The sequence below is a fragment of the Acromyrmex echinatior genome, chromosome 14 (assembly GCF_024713525.1).
Source record: "Acromyrmex echinatior isolate Ae372 chromosome 14, ASM2471352v2, whole genome shotgun sequence".
NCBI classification, from domain to species: domain Eukaryota; kingdom Metazoa; phylum Arthropoda; class Insecta; order Hymenoptera; family Formicidae; genus Acromyrmex; species Acromyrmex echinatior.
The window spans coordinates 3291009-3313537 of record NC_141865.1 but is presented as its reverse complement, the minus strand read 5'-3'; the positions used below and the strand labels follow the sequence as shown (position 1 = coordinate 3313537).

General features: G+C 37.4%; 1 protein-coding gene and 1 long non-coding RNA gene across 12 annotated transcripts in view; one reads left to right on the top strand and one right to left on the bottom strand.

Annotated features, from left to right (window-relative positions):
* The window catches only part of chm (lysine acetyltransferase chameau), a 63106-nt gene that overhangs the window by 14394 nt on the left and 26183 nt on the right, over nucleotides 1-22529 (top strand). For 4 of the 8 annotated variants that reach the window (XR_015547319.1, XR_015547318.1, XM_011057140.2 and 1 more), the window contains exon 10: nucleotides 19793-19886. Coding sequence is in view for 6 of the 8 variants with exons in the window: in XM_011057140.2 (XP_011055442.2) it covers nucleotides 19793-19886 (94 nt within the window). In the remaining 2 variants the exon portion in view is untranslated. Of the gene's footprint in view, nucleotides 1-1379; nucleotides 1763-6866; nucleotides 7190-7236; nucleotides 7466-7666; nucleotides 7921-19792; nucleotides 19887-22529 lie in introns of those variants that run through there. The other 4 variants (XM_011057143.2, XM_011057141.2, XM_011057142.2 and 1 more) reach the window with 4 other exon arrangements.
* On the bottom strand, nucleotides 7860-14164 carry LOC147907344 (uncharacterized). Of its 4 annotated transcripts, none has more exons than XR_015547325.1 (4): nucleotides 12813-12867; nucleotides 12388-12468; nucleotides 8056-12146; nucleotides 7860-7999 (listed from the first exon to the last, which is right to left on the bottom strand). It is a non-coding gene; the product is annotated as an uncharacterized LOC147907344 (long non-coding RNA). The 4 variants fall into 4 exon arrangements; XR_015547326.1 differs by having other exon boundaries at nucleotides 7881-7999; nucleotides 8107-12146; XR_015547324.1 differs by lacking the exon at nucleotides 7860-7999 and having other exon boundaries at nucleotides 9659-10507; nucleotides 11930-12146; nucleotides 12813-14164.

Below are 22529 nucleotides of genomic sequence, written 5' to 3'. Positions count from 1 at the left end.
AGATATGTAAATCCAGGTCACAATGAAGCTTTTTTTGAGTTGCAGGAATTTTGCGAAGATATGAAAGAACGATATTTCGAATCCCCCAAAATAGTTTCCAATTGTTTGTTGCGAGCTCTGACATCTCCTTACTCCTTAAAAGCTCGATTCTTTGCTCACCCTCCTCCTCGTAACTTGACCTTTGACTATTCAGACACCAGCATTTTGAACGACACGGTCGTTGACCCCGGCTAACTCGGTCGTTGACCTTGAGCCATCTGTCTGTTGACCTCGCGAGTGTCGCGGCCGTCGACCTCAGCCGGAGTTTCGACGTTGAACTTGGGTAATCACGCTTGAGTAATCTTCACCTTGAACGGTGCGAATCCGCCCTCTGGATTATCAGGGATTCGCGGAGGCGTCGATTTCTGTTGTCGTCGATGCATCTCTCTCGCGTCGCGCATCTCCACTCGCTTTGCGAAGGTGAAATTCTGATCAAGCCCAAGGCAGCCGAGCAGAAATTAAGAGGGTCGGATTGAGGCGTGAACGTTTACAGCTTCCGCCGTGTTTACTGAGATATGAAGACGAGTTGTTCTTCCGCCGTTGTTCGAAGCCTCTTTCTGCGTCTACTTGCAAATAATGCACTTCTTAACTGCCGCAAGTAGAGTAATTGGGCCGAATGTCGTTGAAATGAACATCAAGTACATATTTGGAAAATATTTGTAAGATTTAACACATTTACGTGCCCCGAACAATGCGTCCAAATTTTTGTGATAATTTAATATAAGATGAATATATTAGAATATATTAGAAAGTAATATAATTATTGTGTAAAAAATTAATACCAATTGTTTACAAATTGTATTACATTTTTCGTATTAATTTTTTGCATATAAACATAAAATATACATATATAAAAAATATATATATCATTGATGTATATTTTCTATATGTGTGTATTTTACTTTTTCAAATGTTTTCTACGTTACACGCGATATGCAATATTATAAATTTTAGATTTCTGTCTCGAATTTGATCGTATGTTATAGATCGTCTAAAGTGAGCTTAAAACTCGAAAAGATACTACTCAAAACGAGTGAAATGTAAATGTTACGAAAAATTAAGTTTGCACTTGGACTAATTCATCATTCTAATTAATAGTTGCACACCGTTTTGAGTGAATTTCCTAGAAGGATGATATATAAACCAGCACATGTATGCTTTGAAATTAATGATTTAACAGATGTCATTAATATTATTATTGTTATGTTTAACGTTTTTGAACTTGCAAAGTTTAACAAAGATAGATATAGATCGATTATAGTAACTATCCTAAAAAGAGAAGGTTGTTGCCATAACGTGACAAGAGAGTGCACAAAATTGATCTAATCATCTTTATACAGGTGAACGTTGAATCTCTCTTATGAGAAGACATGCTATATATTGAGATCTATGCGAAACGCTCCTCGGTTTAAATCAGAGTGAAATAAGATTTATGGATATTGCGCGAAGCCGTGCTATATAGTCACTCTAAATAATTTGAATAAAAAATTCATTCCAGTTTATATAAGTGCCCACGTTCATTTAAATTAGTGTGACAAATCCTTTCTTTTGGTGTGAATATTGCAGTCATTCTAATATATTGTTAGTCGTGTGTGAAACTACTTTACGATATTTAATACAGACTGTCCTTGTACTCTTATCATTAATACTTGTTTTGCCAAACTTCTAATACTAAAATTATTAGATTTTAGTAGTGACTGCGTAAATAAAAACTTTCGCCTCATCTTTATACTATAATAGTCTTATTCGTATTTCATTGCTAATGTATTGTAATATACATGTCTTATTTAAGAAAAAGACCCAAGTATCTTCCTTCGATATTGATGAGTTTGTAATATAATAATTGTGATTTTGTAAATGAAAATAATATACATTTTTTTTATACGTGCCTTATTTTACTTTAAGTGAAAACACCCCTTAAAAAAAGTAGTTTTTTCTTTCGAAGTGAAACTATAAAACATATTTTAGAAAAAAATATTTGAAATAAAGATTTCAAGAGTACATAATAATTATAATTAAAAAAATTTTAATTATTATAAAATATTTTTGAAATTATTCAACTTTTATTTCAAACTTTTTTCTATCTCGTAATTTTGATGATATTCATTTCGAAAGAAAACAGATTTTTTTACAGAGATATTTTATTCTTAAAAGTACTATAGATCATATATAAAAAATACGTGTCCCTCATTTTCGTCTACAAAACAACATATTATAAGCTTATCAAAATTAGAGAATACTTGGATTCCTTTCCTTGTTAGTTTTATGAAAATTTATTTTTTTAATTGTCAAGCTACCATATTGGATTTATCATTTTGAATTTCGAATTTCTAATATTAAATTTAAATTAAGCCCTATAACAATCTTTAGTAGAATTTGTTTTCATTTTTTAATATTAACATTACTGTAGTGGAATGGAATTATAGCTCTAAAAGTATCATGTTTTGAGGTAAAGAGTACAGTAAATTATAATCTTACTTAATAAGATTTAAAAAATAGACCTATTCGTCCTCTAACGGTTAAATTAACATTTGAATATGTTAAAACTTTAACACAAAAATGTTAACAAAGATTGGTTTTAACATAATTATTTTTTGTTATATAATACAGATGGAATTTTGAATAGAACGAACTTTTAATATTGGATATATTGAGAATAATCAGAAATCGATAACAAAAATAAGGACAATTCATAATTCAAATAATTTAACTTAGCTGCGTGTACAAAAGCATGACCGAATAAATAAAACGAAAATGTATTGCAATGATATATTGATCTGATATTTTGTTTCCGTATTATATTCTGTGTAAAATAACTAATTAATAGCAGAGCGTGAAGTTTAAATGGGTCTAAATATATCCCCATCACGGGACATTTATTTTGCGTTTTCTCCTGAAATAATGCGACTGCGCGATTTTAATAAGATTCAGACCGTTTTTACCGTATTTAAAAATCGTCGTCGATTGGATATCCCGAAAAGGCAAAACGCGTGTCACATGTTCTAGACAGAACCGGTTCTGGGGGCCGACAGGTCCCAAATGCGGGGCCCGTTTTCCGATCCTGAAATCCTTGCGTCGCATCGTCTCACGTTGACCGAGGATGCAGCATGCGCCGCTCCTTACAAGTAAAAGAAAATTTCCGGTAGTCTGCTTTTCGAATCTTTGAATCATTGACAAATATCGAATAACCGCTATAATCGAAAAGTTCTTTTTTATTTTCTAATATCGCGGGCTTTTGTCACACACGGATATATCGCGCACATCTATAAGCGCAATATTCTTGTTGCAATATTTTTTTCTTGCCGAATTATCTCCCTTTCTTTTTCTAATTTCTATATTATGTATTGATACAAAGATAACATTCTCAAAAATTGTGTGACACACAAATCGTGTTTAATATTGAATATAATTAATAAAATAATCTACAATGCAACTGGAATCTTATAATATGGCTGAAATAATATTAAAATTGTCTATTTTATTAATAATTAATAATTCGTTTATTTTTTCATATTTTTAACTTTATATTTCTTTTATTTTTTTGTTACTTTTATTTTTGTTTTAATTTTTAATTTTTTAATTAATTTTTCGAATTCTTTTCTCTCTTATTATACCATTTTTAAGGTACTCCACTACACTATTAGAGAAATGTATATAATTTTGTAATATAAAATATAAATTTAAATATTGAAATCTATCACGGATTAGGAAAGAAATAGTGCACGCGTAATACGTGCATTGTTATATTCTAATATATGTTAATTTTATTTACAACTTATCTATGTATTTAACTTTTCACATGTTTGATAATATTGACAAGAAATTTCGTGATACACGAATAGCAAAAAAACTAACGAACAAATCGAATTGTAACTCAAATTCCAGCGACTTAGTCAGACGGTCCAGGCATTTGAGTCGGTTGGGAAGAGGGTATAGAAATGTGCGAGAACCATAAGTAAACGAGACTCTGGCGTATCCTCTTACGCAGGTATTCTAGACAGTAAACAGCACGAAGGGGACAAAGAAAAATAAGATGACAGACAGTGAGACGTGCATGTGTCGGACAGTCAGTAGCCGCAACATTGTTGCCTGCATTTTACGATAACAAAAACAAGGAGAACTCGAGTGAATCTTGAGAAAGTTCTTGAAGAGAGTGCATCATGGATGACTAGGCAAAATTGGGAAGACTATCAAAATTGAAAAGAAACAGAGTGTAGCGCGAAAAACAGTTGACGCCGCACAAATGGAAATCCCACGCGATTTTCCTAGGAATTTTTATTTGCTCAATGAAAATGCGTCTGCTCATTCGCAGCTGCGAAGACTACTACTTACGTGCTATCCGAGTCAATTTAAGTCCGGAGCAATATTTGTGCGTAATATGTACTAGCATTCGAAACGCAAGCACGGCGCGATATTATTTTTCCTGGGTACATCAACGAAATACCTGTTTCGGATGGAGAGGGGGGGAGGGGGGGAGGAAAATGGATACTCTTTTTGATGCGGGAGTTTGATGAAATTCAATCCTCATCCTGATAGGGATGACGATAGCGAAAGAAAATAAGCGTCGAATAAAAAAAAAGCGTTGTCGATACGTCGCGAAATTGTGTAGCCAAATTTTGATCTCAGATTAGAGCTGTAGATTAAATACTCCTTCGCTGCTTATTTATTCCGTCACGCAGTAATATCATTCCAATATAATCGAATGAGAGCGCACATCAACAACAAAAGAGTTTTCGATCAATCATATTCACTTGAAATTTCAGGTTTCCTCTCAAAATCTCATCCTTGAATTTGAAGATGTTGATAAAGTTTCTACAGAAATATATATGTATAAATAATAATTACTGTGCGACAGTAAGAAACGAATGTAAATCTAAATTTTCATCGAAAGTATTAGATCTATTGCGCTTCCCAACCAATGAGGGTTTCCAGTAATCACGAGACTATCTGGTATTCGTGTACGGTGTTGAAGTCGCGAGATGAAACACCGACAGGATGTTTCCACTTTAGGCGAGAAAGGGCGTGAAAAATCGGCGGACGCGGTTTCCGTGGAAACGCGACGATCCACGGTCGCTCAGGGCTCATTTGCCTAACTTCCGGCGGTGCGCCAGTTAGTCCGTCACGGACGGCTCCGTGTTATATATCCTGAATAATGCATAGAGAGCAGTGGAGCGAGAAGGAGAATGCGAAAGGACGAGAAAGGAAGAGAAAAGTGAGCGATGAAGAAGACGAGGGAAGAAGATTAAGAGAGAGGAAAAGAGAGAGTAGAGTCGGGCCATCGTACCTGCGCCCTTCACGAAAGGTTTGGACCTGTGAAGGGTCCGATGAGAGAAAACTCCGTCCGGCGTATATAATATAATAAATAGACAGACGGGGGTCCTTCTCAGTCGAGCATTTATACTCGTGCTTTATGCTAGGCGAGTGGAGGGCAAAAAGCGAAACAGGACGACAGTGGACCGAGATCTATCCTTGGTCTATCTCTGATTCTTTCACCGGATCTGGCTGAAAGACGATGAACATTCACGTCAACTATCGATCGAGATGACCGGATTACTTTTAAAATTATTTTTTACAATTTAGATCCATCATCTTACCTCTAATTAAAGTCAATGCGCATTAGATTGCACCAGATTGCACCAGATGTAGCTCGGGTGGGTCTTTTACAATCGTTGAAATTTCTCTTTTGTTCTGGATCGCACGGGCACCAGATTGTATGAACCTGACAAGAAGATCGATCGCAGCGATCGGAAGTATCCCTTCTCGCAATTTCATAATCCAACGGACGGAGTCATGGAGGAGCGAAATGTCGGGAATTCTTCGAGAAGCTCTCCGAGCAAGTCCTCAGGGATGGAGGACTTGGAAGGGGTGGCGATCAGCGCGGGGGAGGAAAGAGAAGGCCGACAGGGGGATCTTCCAGGAGACGAGAGCTCCTGAGGCTCGAAGGAAGAGCAGACGGAGAGCTCCTGGGTGGACGAAAGAAAAGGATCGGCGCGGGAGAGGAGTCGCGCACACAGGACCACCGCAAAAGGGAGGAAGCGAAAAGGATGAAAGAGACGGCGCGGCGGTGGTAGACGAGAGACGAGACGGGCAGACGGGTGGGTGGGGTACGAGGGTGAGAAGGACGAAGGACACGAGGGTCGGGCAATTTTCCTTAAAAATATCCCGCAGACGGTGGCCCGAGAACGAGAGGGCGAGGAGACGGCTAAGGGTGGCTGCTGGGAATTGCAGACAGGCAGCCAGGGATAAGGGATACTAAGGAGGGATGACGTAGGGTAGTACTGTCAGAGAGTAGTACGCGTGGTAGTAGTAGTAGAGATCGTCGATACTATACGCGCCTCGCTTCGTCGAGAAGAGTTGGGGTAGGCTCGCCCTCCGCCGCCATCCTACCATCCGTTCAACTCTCTAGCCGTCCCCTATTCCCTTATCCGCCCCCGCGTCCTTCCTCTCACGCTATCTCGCTCATTCTCTCTTGATCTCTCAGTCTCTCTTAACCGGCAAAACCTCGCCCCGACTGGGGTCGATCGATGCCAGACAGTACTGCTGTTCGTGCGACCAAATCCCGCCGAATGTACATCCACAAAAGTGTTCTCGCCATCTCTCCCTCTTTTCTCGTTCCTAAAGTTCTTTGAACGCTACTCTCCCATGGATAAAGAAGTCTATGGTGGCATACTTATCGCGGTTTCGACGGCAACTAACGCTCTAGTCGATAAGAATCTTTGATTTGCATTCTCTCTCTCTCTCTCTCTCTCTCTCTCTCTCTCTCTCTCTCTCCATTGCTCATCTGTTTACATTAATGATTACGATAACGACGCGAGAAATTTTTATAGCATCAAAAAACCCATGTGCACCCGTTTTTCATCACCTCTATAACGTATGCACGCAAATCGAGTGCGTGAATGAAGTTAAGCGCCCACACGTGAAGGGCCATCTGCAGAACTAGTGAACATCAAACTGCAGACATCAATGATCAGTTATCAATCTTGAGTCATCTCCTGACAATGTGCAACAGTAAATTTCCATGAATATCAAATATTAAATAAATACAATACATAAATATTTTTCGAACATTATAAAATATAATGAATGAGCAAAATTTGAAGTCTTATCAAGAAATATAAGCGATAACAGTTTACGTAGACATTGCTATACACATTTATTAGCCTTATTTATTAACCTATTTCTTTCGTACAATAATAGATTCGGTCGAGTAGGCAATTATTTGGAATCTGTCTCGCCATTTTATCCTTGGATGTCGTCGAGTGTGTATATTATTGAAACTTGCGAAAGTCTAAGGGGAGGAGGAGACGGCTAAGAGCATCATCTCGCAGCAGTTCAGATCGAGCGAACTTGGGTGGTTTTTTCCGGTTTTTTTCCGAATGGACCGCCGGATCGATGGCCGCCGTCTACAAGGTGTTTCAAAAGAGAAGGAGGAAGAAGAGGAAATCGGAAGATGTTTATACTTCTTACACTTGCCAGTTGCATTTTCATTTTTGCGTTCTTATATATATATATATTTTTTTTTGCATACCTCTCACAACGCATTGAAGGAATCAACATAGTTCGACTTAACGGCGAGAGGAAAAGAGGATGAAACGGCAATAACTAATAGAAACTTCTGTTTCTATAGATCGGACAAAGAAATACGATCAGGTAATAATGGTCCAGCTCGGATTTGGAAGGATGAGAATATGCGGATATGCGAATAGACCGAAACCATAGTGGACCGTCTCTTTTTCGAAATCCAATGGTCACCGTCTGAAAGCGATGCATCCATTGTCCGCACACATCGAGCATGAAAATTTTCAGGGCGTATTCTTCAAATCGTTGAGCTTTGTGAAAAAAATGTTTTCCTGACGGACAAAATTGACCATATATTATATATTCCTTGTAAACTTCATGATAATTTCCCATCCTTGTTAACCAAATTCACAGAGTAATTTCTTCAGAGTCATTTATGTTTCTGAAAATAATATTGTAAAATCAATCGAGCTTTAATAAGCTTGAAAAGTCACGTACCGAATAGTTTGGCTCTACACAGTGTCCTCTTTCGATCGACTAGTGACATACTAATGCGGAATGTGATGTAGCAGATGATCCAGTTCGTCATTATTCGCAGAAAGAGAAGCTCTCGATACCTCTCGATGACGCTCGATGATAACTCATCGGCTTAAACGTGCGGTTACATGGGAAACGCCCGCGATAAGACTTTACGTACACCCTGTGTGTTAACAGGAACGCTTTGTTCGGCATAAAGAAAGTGGAGGAGGAAACTCGGTGCATCTAAATATAGAAGTGACTGTCGCGAGGAGGTTGCACGGCCATTAAGCCACGATCACACCGCCTCCCTTCGCGCATGATCAAGCGATTCGTGATAATTCACACATACATATACTATCTAATTCTTGCACATTATTTAATTCTTGGACTTGCATTTCCCGCAACTGACACTTTAACGAATATTCCATGGAAAGTCGAAAGCTTATACATATTTTACATATTTTTCTTTATCATCAACCATCGACTAATGCTAATTCTTAAATAGTAGATTCTGTCATCTCTGCGTAAACATTTCCTGATGTAAAAAAACATTTGACGATTAACATGCGAAAAATAATGAAAACTAAACTGATTAACAACATTCTATTCTCGAGAAAATAATTACGAAAATAAATCTACACTGATAAATTTTGCTGGGGTACCTGAAAATGTAAGTAACAGATCTGAAAATAATAATGATTATTATTATTAATTATTATTATTATTATTGTATATTGAGAAATTACAAAGTATACACAAATGCTGAGACACCAATAGAACTGTTGCCTCCCAGAAAAAAAATGAAACGAATTACAAGTTACAAATTACAAAGGAATGAAAACAATTCCTGACATTATATCTTGCTTAATAAATAACTTGAGTGTCAAGAAAGTAGAAGACAAGAATAAATGCTAAGTATAAATGCAAGAAGACATAATTAAGAAAGTAAACGCAGAATTATTAAAGCAAACAGAGACAATTAAAAGAAACAGAATTTATGTAGAACATACTGAGACAATTAAAGTATAACAATAAAATAATAATGATGAATTATGTGCGGAAGAAATTAAAATTAAAGAGTTGATACGAACTTCGCAGCGGTAGAGCGAAACGAAGGAAATGAAGGGAAAAAACGAATGGAAGAGAGTAACATGTCAAATTTTGTGGCAGTATAGAAATTTTGTTGACTTATCAAAATAATAATATAGAAAACTAAAGCATGATGAACATAATTTTTGGATCTGTATCTAGTTAAATTTTTAGATATCATAGCAAAATCATTTTTTCCATGCAGATAATTGCATTGAGAGAAATGTTTTAATATAACCATTTATTTTGTTGATACGTGACTAATAAATATTTTTTTACTTTTTCATTAAAACACAATTTTTAAGTGAAAAAGTATTTGTTAGTCATATATCGACAAAATAAATGGTTATACGTACCAAACATTTCTCTCAGTGCGCAAAAATACATTCGTACTCATGTTAGAATTTTTATTAACATATATTTTTTTATTAATATCAATAAAATTGTAAGAGGAGAAAATGGAAAAGAAAAAAATAGGTTTATCATGGATATAAAGTAAATTCTCTTATTAAATTCGTAGATGAAGATAAATAAAAAGTACTTAATTGCAAACACATACAGTCGGTATAATGTTATAAAAAGGTTTTATTAATCCAATATGTTTGCAATTGCAGCGGCAAAAATTTGACCATGTCGATGACAGGCTACGATCCCTCAGGAGAATATTCGATGAATTTTTTATCTGTCGTTCCGCTCGGTCGAGTACATTTAATTTCATTAGCAATCGGCTGCTACGAAATTCTACTTTTGACTATGTGTATCGACCTTCCAAGAACAGAAAAAAAAAAATACGGAGACATCTTACATCAATTGAAAAATTGCGTGCTTATTATAGAAGATTATAAATAACAAAAACGAATTTTAGAGATTAGGCTCCATTAGGATTTGATTGGAGACAAAAAGTCAGAATGATGCTCCACACATACAAACACACTCACACACAGAGTTAATTTCCATTTACGCACGCGAATCCACCTCGTAAATATCCAGTTATCGAAGTGGAAATTTATGCTGTCTGTGCTCTGTTGAGCAGATCTCGCGACCGGTCTCCTAAGCCCAATGACAGAACGACGGCACAACTGGCACCATAAATAAGTGGCACCGCAAAAATTCTGGTCGTTGCGAGTCGCGCGACCAACTTACACACTCCATAAACGCCTCCTGCAATAATACGATAGCGCGCTATTGTGCGTGAGATATAAAGTGAGGGAGGGAGGGAAATGTAGAAAACGCGTTATTTATTATATTCTTCAGAGATAAGCATCCTAGAAGTTCGCGGATCGAAGATAAAGAAAGGAGACGCGGAGCATCGTGGTAAAACTGCGTCATGTGACTTGATGCCCTGTAAAAATATTTATTGGATGATCTCGATGGACGTATAATTAACGTAGACAGTAATTTTTTTATCGTACAGTGAAAAATATTGTTGATTATTATTTTATTGATATTACAAAAATTAATCAAAATTATTTCGTTGTGCTTTTCAAATTCTTTAGTACCACAAAAGCACAACTTGATCAACTTTTCATTACATTTTAATTTGAGAATTTATCAATTTGGTAAAAAAAACTTGTTCAGTAAAAAATATGTACATATATATTGTACTTATGTTAAAATGGTCTTCGTTAAAAATTTTATGTTGAGTTTTTAACATATCAAGTTAATTCAACATAGTGTGCTTGTATTGTTTGAACATTCTATATTAAATTAATATTGGGTGTGTTGACCATCAACACCTAGTGCAACACAAAAAATCGTGGATACTTTTTAGATGACCCAATATTTAACATTTCTTAGTCTTAAAACAACACAATTTATGAGTAAAAAAATATATTTTTAAATATAAAAAAAGCTCTGATCTAAATGAATAAAATGTGTTAATTTAACGTTTATGATACATTAAACTAACACGTATTTCATTTATTTATGTCCGAATGTCTAAAAATACATTGCTTTTAAATTATTTTTCCACTTTTACTCATAAATTGTGTTATTTGGACATTAAGAGACTTTGAATTTCAACTTAACATAAAATATTTGAATAACAGCGCATTATATATATTAAATTAATACTCGAATATATGAAAAATTTAATACAGACTTAAAAATTTTAACAAAGACTTGAATCGGCTTTAACACAAATAGAAAATATTGTTTATCATAAATATATTGTATATATAATGATTATGAGACTTCTAAGACATGATTAGGCTCTATACTGCTTCTTCGCTCAGATATACAGGATTAAAATTCTGATTAATTGTTTTTCGTTGGTGGACACCGGAGAGCCTCTTAAAGAGAGAGGGTAAACTAATGTAAACTAATTATTAGAGAGAGGAGAGAGAGAGAGAGAGAGAGAAAAAAAGAGAGACATGATTACAGCGAACTCCGCCCGCGGTTGGACAGAATTATTTGATTTGCCTTATCCGCGCGAGTGCGCTTTCTCGTGATCGCTCTCCTCTCTTCTTCTCTCGCAGACGTTCGTTCACCTACGCATCGTATGGCCAACGTCGTCGTCGTCGCCGTCATCATCGCCGATGTGTTTATGAGCGACAATGCGAGAGACAAAGGAGATATGTGTGCATATACGATAAATGCGCCTTACTTGCTGCTGATTCATGTTCCAATAGTTCTTCCTTCTCTCTCTCTCTCTCTCTCTCTCTCTCTTGCTCAATTTTTTCTTTTTTTCCTCCTTGCCGTTACACGTGCATCGCCCGTTTATTCGCCCGTGCACGCTTTATGACACGCGGGAAAGGATACTGACCGATTGCAAGCCTTTTTCGACCGACGCCACATTGTCGTCGTCATCGTCATCGAACGTCTCTTCTTTCTGCATTCCTCGAGCGTTCAGGCAATGAATTCATCCGAGATGAGTCATGTCAGCCAAGAGGATCATTTGCAAGCGTTTTGCAACGATCACGCGGACCAATCCGATGTCTCTTTTACCGTAAATCATGCGTAGTCATATGTAGGTATGATACCTAGACGGAAAAGGGAAATGATTCGTTCAAATTTATAGAGCTCTGAGCAATGTCGGTGTAACTACACTAATTGTAAGAAACATGTTCTTATTGTATCAACAAGAAATATAAACGAAATGCATTCTGAGTACATTAATCAGAATTCTGATTATGATAACTGAATTTGTAGTTATTTCGATAATATTTGTTTGATAGATTTAATTTAATTTAATAGGATAAGTATTTGATTCTCTTTGATTACCTTTATGGTTGAATCTACTAGAATTTCAATTAAACCAGACTTTTTTAATTAGGCTCGAGCACGATTAACACGATGCCTCCGCTAGAAAAAAATTTGGTTTTGATTAAATCAACAAAAACGTCCATCAAGAATGATACTCGGGTGAAACTGAACAAAATGCCATTCTTGTTGGGGCTTTTTGTTGGTTTAACCAGAATATTTTTTCGAGTGGTCTCTCCAGCGACTAGTATGCCGCGAAAAATAGCAACGATATAAAACAGATCACGTAACAGGGACAACAGAATTATAAAAGACAAATTAAATTTGAATCTCGAGCATCCGTTCTGAGGTTGCGAGTTCATAGAAATCAATCGGGCACAGGAATCTTCAATGACGATAACGAGCCATCCGTCTACGCGCTTTATTGATCGAAAAAGAACACTCGCCATTAATTTAACGCCCACTCGCTATCTCTCACTCCGAGAACTGTGAATTGTGTGCGGGTGCATATAACCTAGTTGAAATACCATCGACATGCGTCGCGCGTTCCCAAGGCACAACGGCTCTCTCATCGTTCTCGCATCGCGCGCGATTATTTCCATACAGCCTCGTAATTTAAAAATCGCCGATCGATGCGAAAATATGTACAATCGCATGAGAGCAACACTGGAATCCGAATAGAAAACAAGCTAGAACAGTTGGCTCAAAAATTTCGATCAAAAATTAGCCTGCAGTATTAGGTCCTAAAAACGGTTTGAGTCTTTAGGCTTGTTTTGACTAGGTCGCAAATCTGACCAGTTTCTGGTCATCTCGCAATTACTGGTCAGTTTTTCGTCAGATTTTTAAAGAAATTTTTGAGGAAAGGAGACATAATATTTATTTATCTGTAAATTACTTAATTGGCACTTATTCTTAGTTGATATCAATTACTTGTTTCGAATGATTAGATGGCAAATTGATCAGGTTCTGCAATGATTATCTGGCATTGTCTTTAACCAGATTTTTCTAGAGATTTTTAGGGAAAATACATAAGCATGCGAAGACTGAATGTATTAAATCGACTTATCAATTTATTATTACTTTTATTATATACATCTTTTATATTTAAGCCATTTCTGTTGGAGTCCATTGGTAATTTTTCTTCTTTTAATAATTGAAACTTCTGAAATTCCGTGTTACGATTTCACTCGCGCGTATTATTCAAAATCAGATTTCTGTTTCCTATTATTCCGCATTTTTTCATTACATCTCGTTCCAATTCATTTTTATTTCTATTTCGTCATTATTTCGTATCGTTGTTTTCACACTTTTAAACTATGATTTCGTGTTAAATTAATTGTTTCATTCCGTACGAACTCTCGTTTCCTTCACTCCGGATTTTCGTACTGTGCCTCACCCTCCTCTGTTACTCCATTTCGAAATTGAATCGTCACGCAGTGACGGTTTGTGCGGTTCGATCACGTAGCATGAGTTTGCGCGCCGTGGATCTTTGATGAAACTATTTGGACCTCTCGTTAGGAGGCTGGCTAAGCTAATCGAAAGATCCAGAAAGGCGCGCGTATGTGCTCGCGCACTTGTGTCTGTACGCGTGAAATGCGCGAGTATGTATACTGTATGATTATTTCCACGACGCAGATGGTGTGGTTGGTCGCTGAGAGATGTATGTACATATATTGTTACGATCATTGATCTGTTTTATTCCTCTCTCGCACATAGAACGCGACGGGCCGTGGCTGCAGCTCGCGATCGTTAGTCTATGCGCTACCTTGCCGTGCTCCAGAGATGAAGGAAGACGGAAAGAGGGAGGGAGGGAGGGAGGGAGGGAGGGAGGGAGAGAGAGAGAGAGAGAGAGAGAGAGAGGAAGGAAGGAAGGAAGGAAGGGTGGGAGGGAGGGAGGGAAGGAGGGGAAGAGAGAGAGAGAGAAATGCCAGTATCGATTCCGGCGAACTATATATCCGCGAAAGAAGCTGTACTTTGCTTCCTCGGTCGAGAGGACTGTATTTTCTTCCTCCATCAGAACAGCCCACCGTGTCGTGATTATTGATGCACGAGTCAGAATTCTGCGCGGGTACAGTCCTTGACACGTGCATATTGCAACGAAATGGAATAAGTGTTCGCACCGTAAGCGGTAAATTGCGGGGGCCGTAAGTCCTGCGGCAATATACATAGTGCAACAACGAGAGATCGATCTAAGCCAAAGGTCTGTTCTGAATTGCAGTTGAATTAGTGTACACTTAAAATAAAATAGATATGTACACAACTGCTCGAAAATATTTATCTATTATGTCTTCCTTAATTAAATGGAGAATAGAATTGTGAATTTCAATCTTCTATTTCTATTTTAAATGTGTAAAGAGAGTATAATATACGTAGAACTTTTAGCGCATAAAAAGATACGTACAAAAAAGTGTAGCCAAGAATTTTTGAGCGGTACAATATTGACTGAAACTTAGCGAAAGCGAGAAAGAAATTTTTAGCGCAGTCCAGTACAACGACGAAGAAGAAAATCTTTTGGTGTGATTTATTGGAAGTAAAGAAATATAACGCAGAGTAATTATGCAAATCAAATTAGAGTACAAACATGAAATAGCGATGTAATATCGTAGTTTGCGTCTTTCGGCACCGGAAAATATATGACTTCCACGTTAATCCGAATTCCGTCGTTTGTCATCGCCGATCGATTTGGAACAAGCTGACAAAGTGCTCCGTCGTCTTTACGCGACATCATGCAGGCGACCGGCGAGGAAACGAGATCGACGGGAGGGAAAAGAAAGAGATAGAACAGGAGGAGGAAAAGTACATGGCCTCCTCCGTGATGGTGCCGGTGGGGACGTCGAGACGGCCCTGAGCAACGTGGAGACTACTGGGCCCAAGGACGTCGCGGGCCCCAGATTCCCTCTCTGCCTCTCTCGTCTCTCGTTTCTTCTTCTTCTGTTCTCTTTCTTCTTCGTGATCTCCCTACGCTTTTCGCGGGACTAAGCGGGACGAAGCGTTTTTAATCCGCTACAATAGAACCCAATGGATCTTATTTAGCCTCATTACACTGAAAAAAAGTCTTGTTGTATTCATTGAAATTAGTAAATTTAATCAGAAAGATACAAATTAGATACTTATATAGTTGAATTCTATCAAACGTTTTAGTCGAGATAATTAGAAATTCAATTACGATAACCAGAATTCTGATCAGATTCATATGATCAGATTTTTGTTTGTATTATTTCTTGTTGAAATTCAATCACGATAACCAGAACAGGTCTGACTAACGTTACGATTAAAATTTTCGGTTCGATTGTAACGAGAACGGTGAAATACACGCGCTTTACAGGAATTTCTAAACTTCGATGTTGCGCGTTGCAACGGAAGAATCTTTGGTGCGTTTGAAGTCGATGGATCCTTTAACATTTTTACATTCCTCTTAAGAACGACGAATGAATAAACTCGACGAGGACGACTCGGGCTTGGGCACTCGTTCGCTGACTCATTTCCATTCCCGTTGATTTGTCTCACTTAACTCAGACGACCAGCCGTCGAGACAAGTAGTCGCCCTCCTACACTAAATCACTATACTTTCTCTACCGTTTGCGTTCTTTAATTCTGGTATTGTCCATCCGATGTTTTTCAGGTATTATAAATTGCCGACACTGGGCATTGTATTGTTGATACATTTCGAGCGTTGTATCACAGCGATATTCCAGTTTCAAAATATACTTTCTGAAAAAAGCTATCCCTATTTTTTTTCTTTAGTTCCCAGCGGTTTGTCTCCCCCCTTATCCTTCTGACGCAGACGGACCCCTCGAGACGGTTGCTCTCTCAGGGCCCAAAGTTCCCCTTCCTATCACTCTTTCCTCTTTTCATGTGGAACGCGTATCTCTCTCTCTCTCTCTCTCTCTCTCTCTCGGCACGTCTATCCCATTTTGTTCCTCCTTCTTCGTCTTCTACTTCGCCGAGTTAACACGCCGATACGCACACGTGGGCCGGCGTGTGCACGCACACATTGATCGCGGGTCGTGTCCTTCGGACCGTTGCTGCCTCGGCAGTTAGCAACAGTACGACCGCCGCTCGGCCGGAAATACCGGGTGTCCGAATACCATCGAAATCATCCGTTCGAGTGTCTCGCGTGTTGAGGCATTTAAGGATCTGCGGGATGTAACGAACGAGCGGATCAGCCTCACGCCGGAAAAAGAGTCGTGTCGCGTTGCTGCGTCACTGCGCGCGAGGCATTAAAAAGTAGAGTCTTAATCGTCGATCCGTTAACTTTTTCTTTCACGAAGGGAGAGCGGTCACTCTTGTGCACGATTTTGCACGAATCTTTGCACAAGAGAGAAAGCAAGAAGGCCGCGCCAGGTGTGCGATGACTCTTAATTTTGCGGAAACCACACGTTGAGCAGTTGATCCTATCCGAATTCATTCCCAAGAAATAACTGCGATTCTGTAATATCTTCTTTTGTCCTGTACTCAACGAGGTATATATTCTCTACGTACTCCGTGGAAAATGATAGTTACCGTCTCCGAGATATAACTTGTAGTCTCGACTAAGAGATTAAGTTCTTCTTTCACGACGAGAGAGAGAAAGAGAAAGAGAGAGAGAGAGATATGGAGGAAGGTTTCTTTTACGTTTGTTAGATTATTATTCTGTTGCATCTCTCAGCATTTCGAAAAATACACCGGATATATATTAATTTCTACCGATGTTAATAAATTGTTTATATTCATTGCAAAATTTAATACGATTAAACACGCGAGATTCTTGCGTGGACATACCCTTAGAGAAATTGTATTTTATCGCATCTGTTGGATTATATATATAACTGAGATTATATATAGTTCCGTTCTTTGACAACCAATCTTCTTTTTGCGATAATTTTTCATACAGAACATATCCTTCGTGTATTTTCTTTAGCGATTTCTGTATGTGCTAAATTAATGAATGAAGCATCTGGTTCATTTACGTCCAACTGATATCTTTTTAAAGGTTCTTGGCACCACAGGACAAGGACTAGAAAATCCTTTTCAGCACAAACGGCTTGAAACCGGGAGTGATGTCAACAGGCATGGCAAATGCAAAAAAAGTTTTTCGATCGTACGATATTCCAAGAGGAATATAAAAATCGGTTATTAGAAAACGCGAGACACCTTGTACATCAGACATTCATTTTGCAAGTGCGATAAGTAAGATTTCGAGGTGAGTTTAAGATTTCACTGCTGGAGTGACGCCAATTACCACGCAATTACGGATTACAATCAAAATTGAACTGGATTGCAAAAATTTTTTTTTACAGAATTAAAATACGCACAAGTAAAATGTCCGAATGTGTTAATTTTACAAGAAGATCGTATAAAAATGAAAGAATTTATTTGCTTTTGGTTTAGTATAACTGTCACCTGAAATTAAAAAAATTTTGCTTATGATATAAAAGTTTTATAGTTCATATCAGTAGCATAAGTATTCAGCAGACCTCGGATTATTTGAATAAATAATATTGAGTTTGAGACCTAAGATTGAAAGCCTAGGAAAAAATAAAAATTTTAGGTTGAACGTAATTTACGTGTGTATATGCTTAGCAAATATTTAGAATGCTAAACAGAGCAGTAATTGTGTCTTCAGTAGAATGCTTGTTTGATCTTGCTAGATAGTACTGTAATATGCACAGAAATAAAAATTATTCTCAATTTAAAACGATCATATTCTATTCAACGCAATCATTGTTGCTTTAAAAATTTGATAATCTCATTTTAACAATATTACATTCTTTATATTAATGTTATAATAATAGTTATCTAAAAAGCACTATGATTATTTTGTTAACAGTATTTTCTTTCGACATTTAACATGTCATATCAAGAAGATGAAACTGTTATTTTTACTTTAACTTTATGTGGTGTTAAATATACATTAAATTTCTTTTGAGAATATGAATGTTTTCAGACACCGATGAAGTTACTTGAAATATATTACAGTGTCAAAACAAAACTTAATATCATTTAACTAATAATCAATGTCAGTTTGTTTCTTCTACATTCACGGATGAATTTCTGTTCCAATTCAATTGTAAGGCACGACCGGGGCGACACTTTAAATGTCTGGATTTAGAGATTCGATGAAATGCTTGCTCGGAAACTGTCTTTGTGTATGGAGAATCGGAATAATCGAGTGGATCACTTTCGTATGAGATCACGCACCGATTTCGTATCGTTCTCTTGCTGCTACTAATCGCGGTATAACACAGTAAGATTCATGAACACGAACCATTTTCGGAATAAGACTAAGGAATTATTATTATGAAATTTTTTTAATCAAACAATTCAATAATATAAATAACTTTTTCTAGAAAGAAGATATTGTCAAATAAAAATAATTTAAAATCAATTTAAAGATATTGTAATTCTCGATTTGAAGTATTGTAATCTTCTATTCGATATTATTTCCTTTGAAAATTATTATTGAATAATGAGAATATATTTTTCTTGGTATAACTAGATTAAATTTTTTTATATAAACTAATTATGTCGATTTAACGCTATATAATCTTATTTCGAGCTTTATATATTGAAAACGACAGAATAATAATATAAGAAACTAAGTTTGGAATGAAAAGGTTTGTATTATCGATCAAGTTCGTCGTTGCAGTATCCCCTCGCCTGTTTTAGCGGAATTTCAAGAAATCCGATTTACCATTGTTTCCATAATGAACGATCTAAGATAGATATACCAGGCATTTTGGAAAGAGATTTTGTCCAATAAAAAAATATTGATGTTGCATACAGTTACGTCGCGTGGCCACGTTAAAAATACAAGAACTTGTGTTTTATTCAGTAACCGAGTGTGTGCTCTGTTTTTGAGGGTGACTCTTTTGATGGAATTGCGGCGGTTCTTTCTTTTCTAGAGGCGCATGACTCTTCCACGATGAGGTCCTCGCGAGTTCCGCGAGTCCATTATAGGATGACACTGAAAAATTGATGCTGGTATTCTTGGGAGAAACTTCCGGAGGGGCTCTCGATGATCTTTAATTAATTTTTCGAGTTATATCGTGATGGACAAAAGCTGGAACTCCTCCGGAAAGGATCTCATAATAGATATTATTTTAAATATACTGTTGCATATGCTTATCTTCCTTGTTGCGATACAATTTTGTAGAGAACTTGTCTGGCGTATTCGTGTTCATGAGCGGAATATCATCGATCATGCCTTTAATACCGAATGCATTTATAACTTCACTTCTCCTAATGTAGCACGAGGTATTATAGAATCGTGCTCCGTTGATAAAAGTTCAGATAATCTGTAGTAATAATGACTATATTCCACGTGATAATATAAATTATTAATTCGTAAAAATCTTGGAGGTGATAAACCAGCGGCGATGTGGTACTTTTAACAACACTCTTCTATGCATTCTCTAATCGAGACTTTAATGTCTGTGTGTTCCAGGAGAAGAACTCTTTCTTGAATTACAACGTGTCCTGTATTTTAACGCTACCGCCTTACCAGAGACAAGGCTATGGCCGGCTGCTCATTGATTTTAGTAAGTATATCAGGAGACACACAACAGTGTCTCGATGCTCAGATCAATTGATACATCAATATAAACTGATATTGTAATTACAATATTGTATAACTGATATTGTAATTGCATTACATTGCAAGGCTGATCCATCTATCCTAGTATTGTTTTTGCTTATTGTATGGAATCTAAGATATTAACGGGAAATATAACGGGGAATAATTGGGACAGATGAAAAATTCATAGAGCCTACTGAGATTTGAACTCGGACCTTTCATTTTTAATTTTAACACTTAGCATGCTACATCACGAGTGTTCTCATCACTATTCTCATAATTATCCCGGTTATCTGTAATATCCTACGGTTCTCTTTATTTCCCTATAACTTGGCCATCTCTGACATTACATTCACTTTCGAATGTGTTCACAATTATTTTAAGTATTGTCCTACATGATGCAATCTTTCTAACGATTCATTTAATTGGAGATGAAAGGTTGTATCACGCACATCTTGCGACGAAGAGCTGTGTTGAATTTTTGCTATGAATCAGTATGGCCATTTGATTGAATCATCGCCGTTGTTGATAAAGTATTCTAGCGAGCTGGTATATGTTTATAAATTCGCTGTGAATTTAAAGCGTCTCTTATCTGTTTTTCATCTTTTCATCTTTTAAAACTTCCATTAAAGTACATTTTCACAAATCGCTCAAGTTATTTCAACAATAACCGAATTCCACAATCAAAATTGACGAATATCAAGTGTCATCTTTTTGATCGTGCGATTCTTTTTGTCGCTGAAACGATCAACGAGTGGTTCGTGAAAATGTATTCTTATCCTAAATTGTGATCGATATTACCACCGAGCGCGCGAGCACACTTGATGCTTAAATGCGTCGCGGAATGCGCGATCGCGTCGCTTTCTTTCCCTGTCGTTCGCTTTACGTGCCAATTCCATGACGAACCCGATGCGCGGCGATTCCTCGTCGACGGTCGTCGTCGCCGTGTCGCCGTCGACACGCATGCACGCATGCATGCATGCATGCATACGCGTGTGCGCGGCGCGAGGCGCATAGCTTTGATAATTAAACGCGGGGCTTTTTGCCGTGACGTCATTTTCATTGATGCCGAGCGAGTGTCGGTGGCGTCGGGAGCGGGCATCGCGGCGCTACTACACCGATAGTAGTATGAGGGGAAAGAGGGGTGTGTCGAGAGTTGGTTGGTTGGTTGGTCGAGGGTCGACGTACTGTGCTGCCGTGGTGTGTCGGTTGGTCGACGGGGGTGAGACGAGAGGAAGGAAGGGCTGGTTTCACAACCCCGTCGGCTTTTCCGCGAGCGAGACAGCATCCTCTCTCCCTCCCTTTCGTTCTCTCTCTCTCTCTCTCTCTCTCTCTCTCTCCCCCGTCTCTCTCTCTCTCCCTTCCGCATCCAGTGTCGGTGCCATCGACTCCACCACCGGCTGTATTTCGACTGTACAAGGCCGGCACTAGGAGCTCATGTACCCTTACGAGATATCAAGTCGCTTTCAAATAAATCCGGTAATATTTTTCCTATAGAAAACTCTACAGGGCGAAGAGTTGCTTAAGCATTAAATTACAATGAAAATCCAAAATCACTTTAAGTAAAAGTATATTTAAATTTATTTGTACAGGGTATCCCAGAATGACTGCCAAATATTTCGTGTGCTGATAGAGCAGACTAAACTAAGTCGAAAAGTCCTTCACCATTTTGCAATTCTTAAAATAGTTACCAAGATATTAAGTACTAAAAATCGCTGTGGTAAAAATAGTTGCCAATAAGAAAGTGCAGTATTAAAAAGTTGATAAAAAATGTTTTAAAAATTTTTAACGCTCTATGAGAAGAAAATAAACAATTTTTGTCACTTGCTGCTTTCCTGTAAAAATTGATGGTACTTGAGTAAAAAATTATTGGAAACCAATATTCGATATTTAATAATTAATATTTTATTAACTATTGCGAAAATTACAAAAGGCTACAGGACTTTTCGACTCACAATCAGTTTAGTCTGCTCTACCAATATGCGAAATATTGACGGGCAATCATTTTGGAACACCCTGTATAAATGATTTTGTAAAAAAATTTTAGCATGTCTAAGTTCATTTGGATATTTCTTTATTATTTTGATTTATTTTTTATCTCTCTATGGTATTGTTTCTCACAATATTGATCATTCCCTACTTTTCATCGTTCTTGCATGAATTATTTTCAACATTCGTCAATCCCCATTAATGAATCCCCAGTTTTGGTATTAATAGTTCAACATATTACGTGTAAATATTATGTCTACAATATCTTTATAAAAAACGTTACATCTTTAAACATTTCCTAATTTCGTAAAGTCGATTGCATTCGATTTAGATACTCACGCGTTAAAGCTGCCCTCCTCCTTACATACGGAAGAAAGATGATAGAATGAGGTTTATAGCTCGTGAGCGTTCAAATCGAACGCAACCGATGTACGATCATGAGAGTAATATCGATATACCACTTCCGCGATATTACGGACACTGTCAGTGTTTCTGATAACGGGGCCGATGGCAGTGATGTGATGGTGATAGTGAACTGTGTAGCGTTAGGTCCACCATCGATCACCACTACTACTGCCGAGAGCGAAGTGGGCTGTGTGTTTGTGTGTGCGTGGAAAGT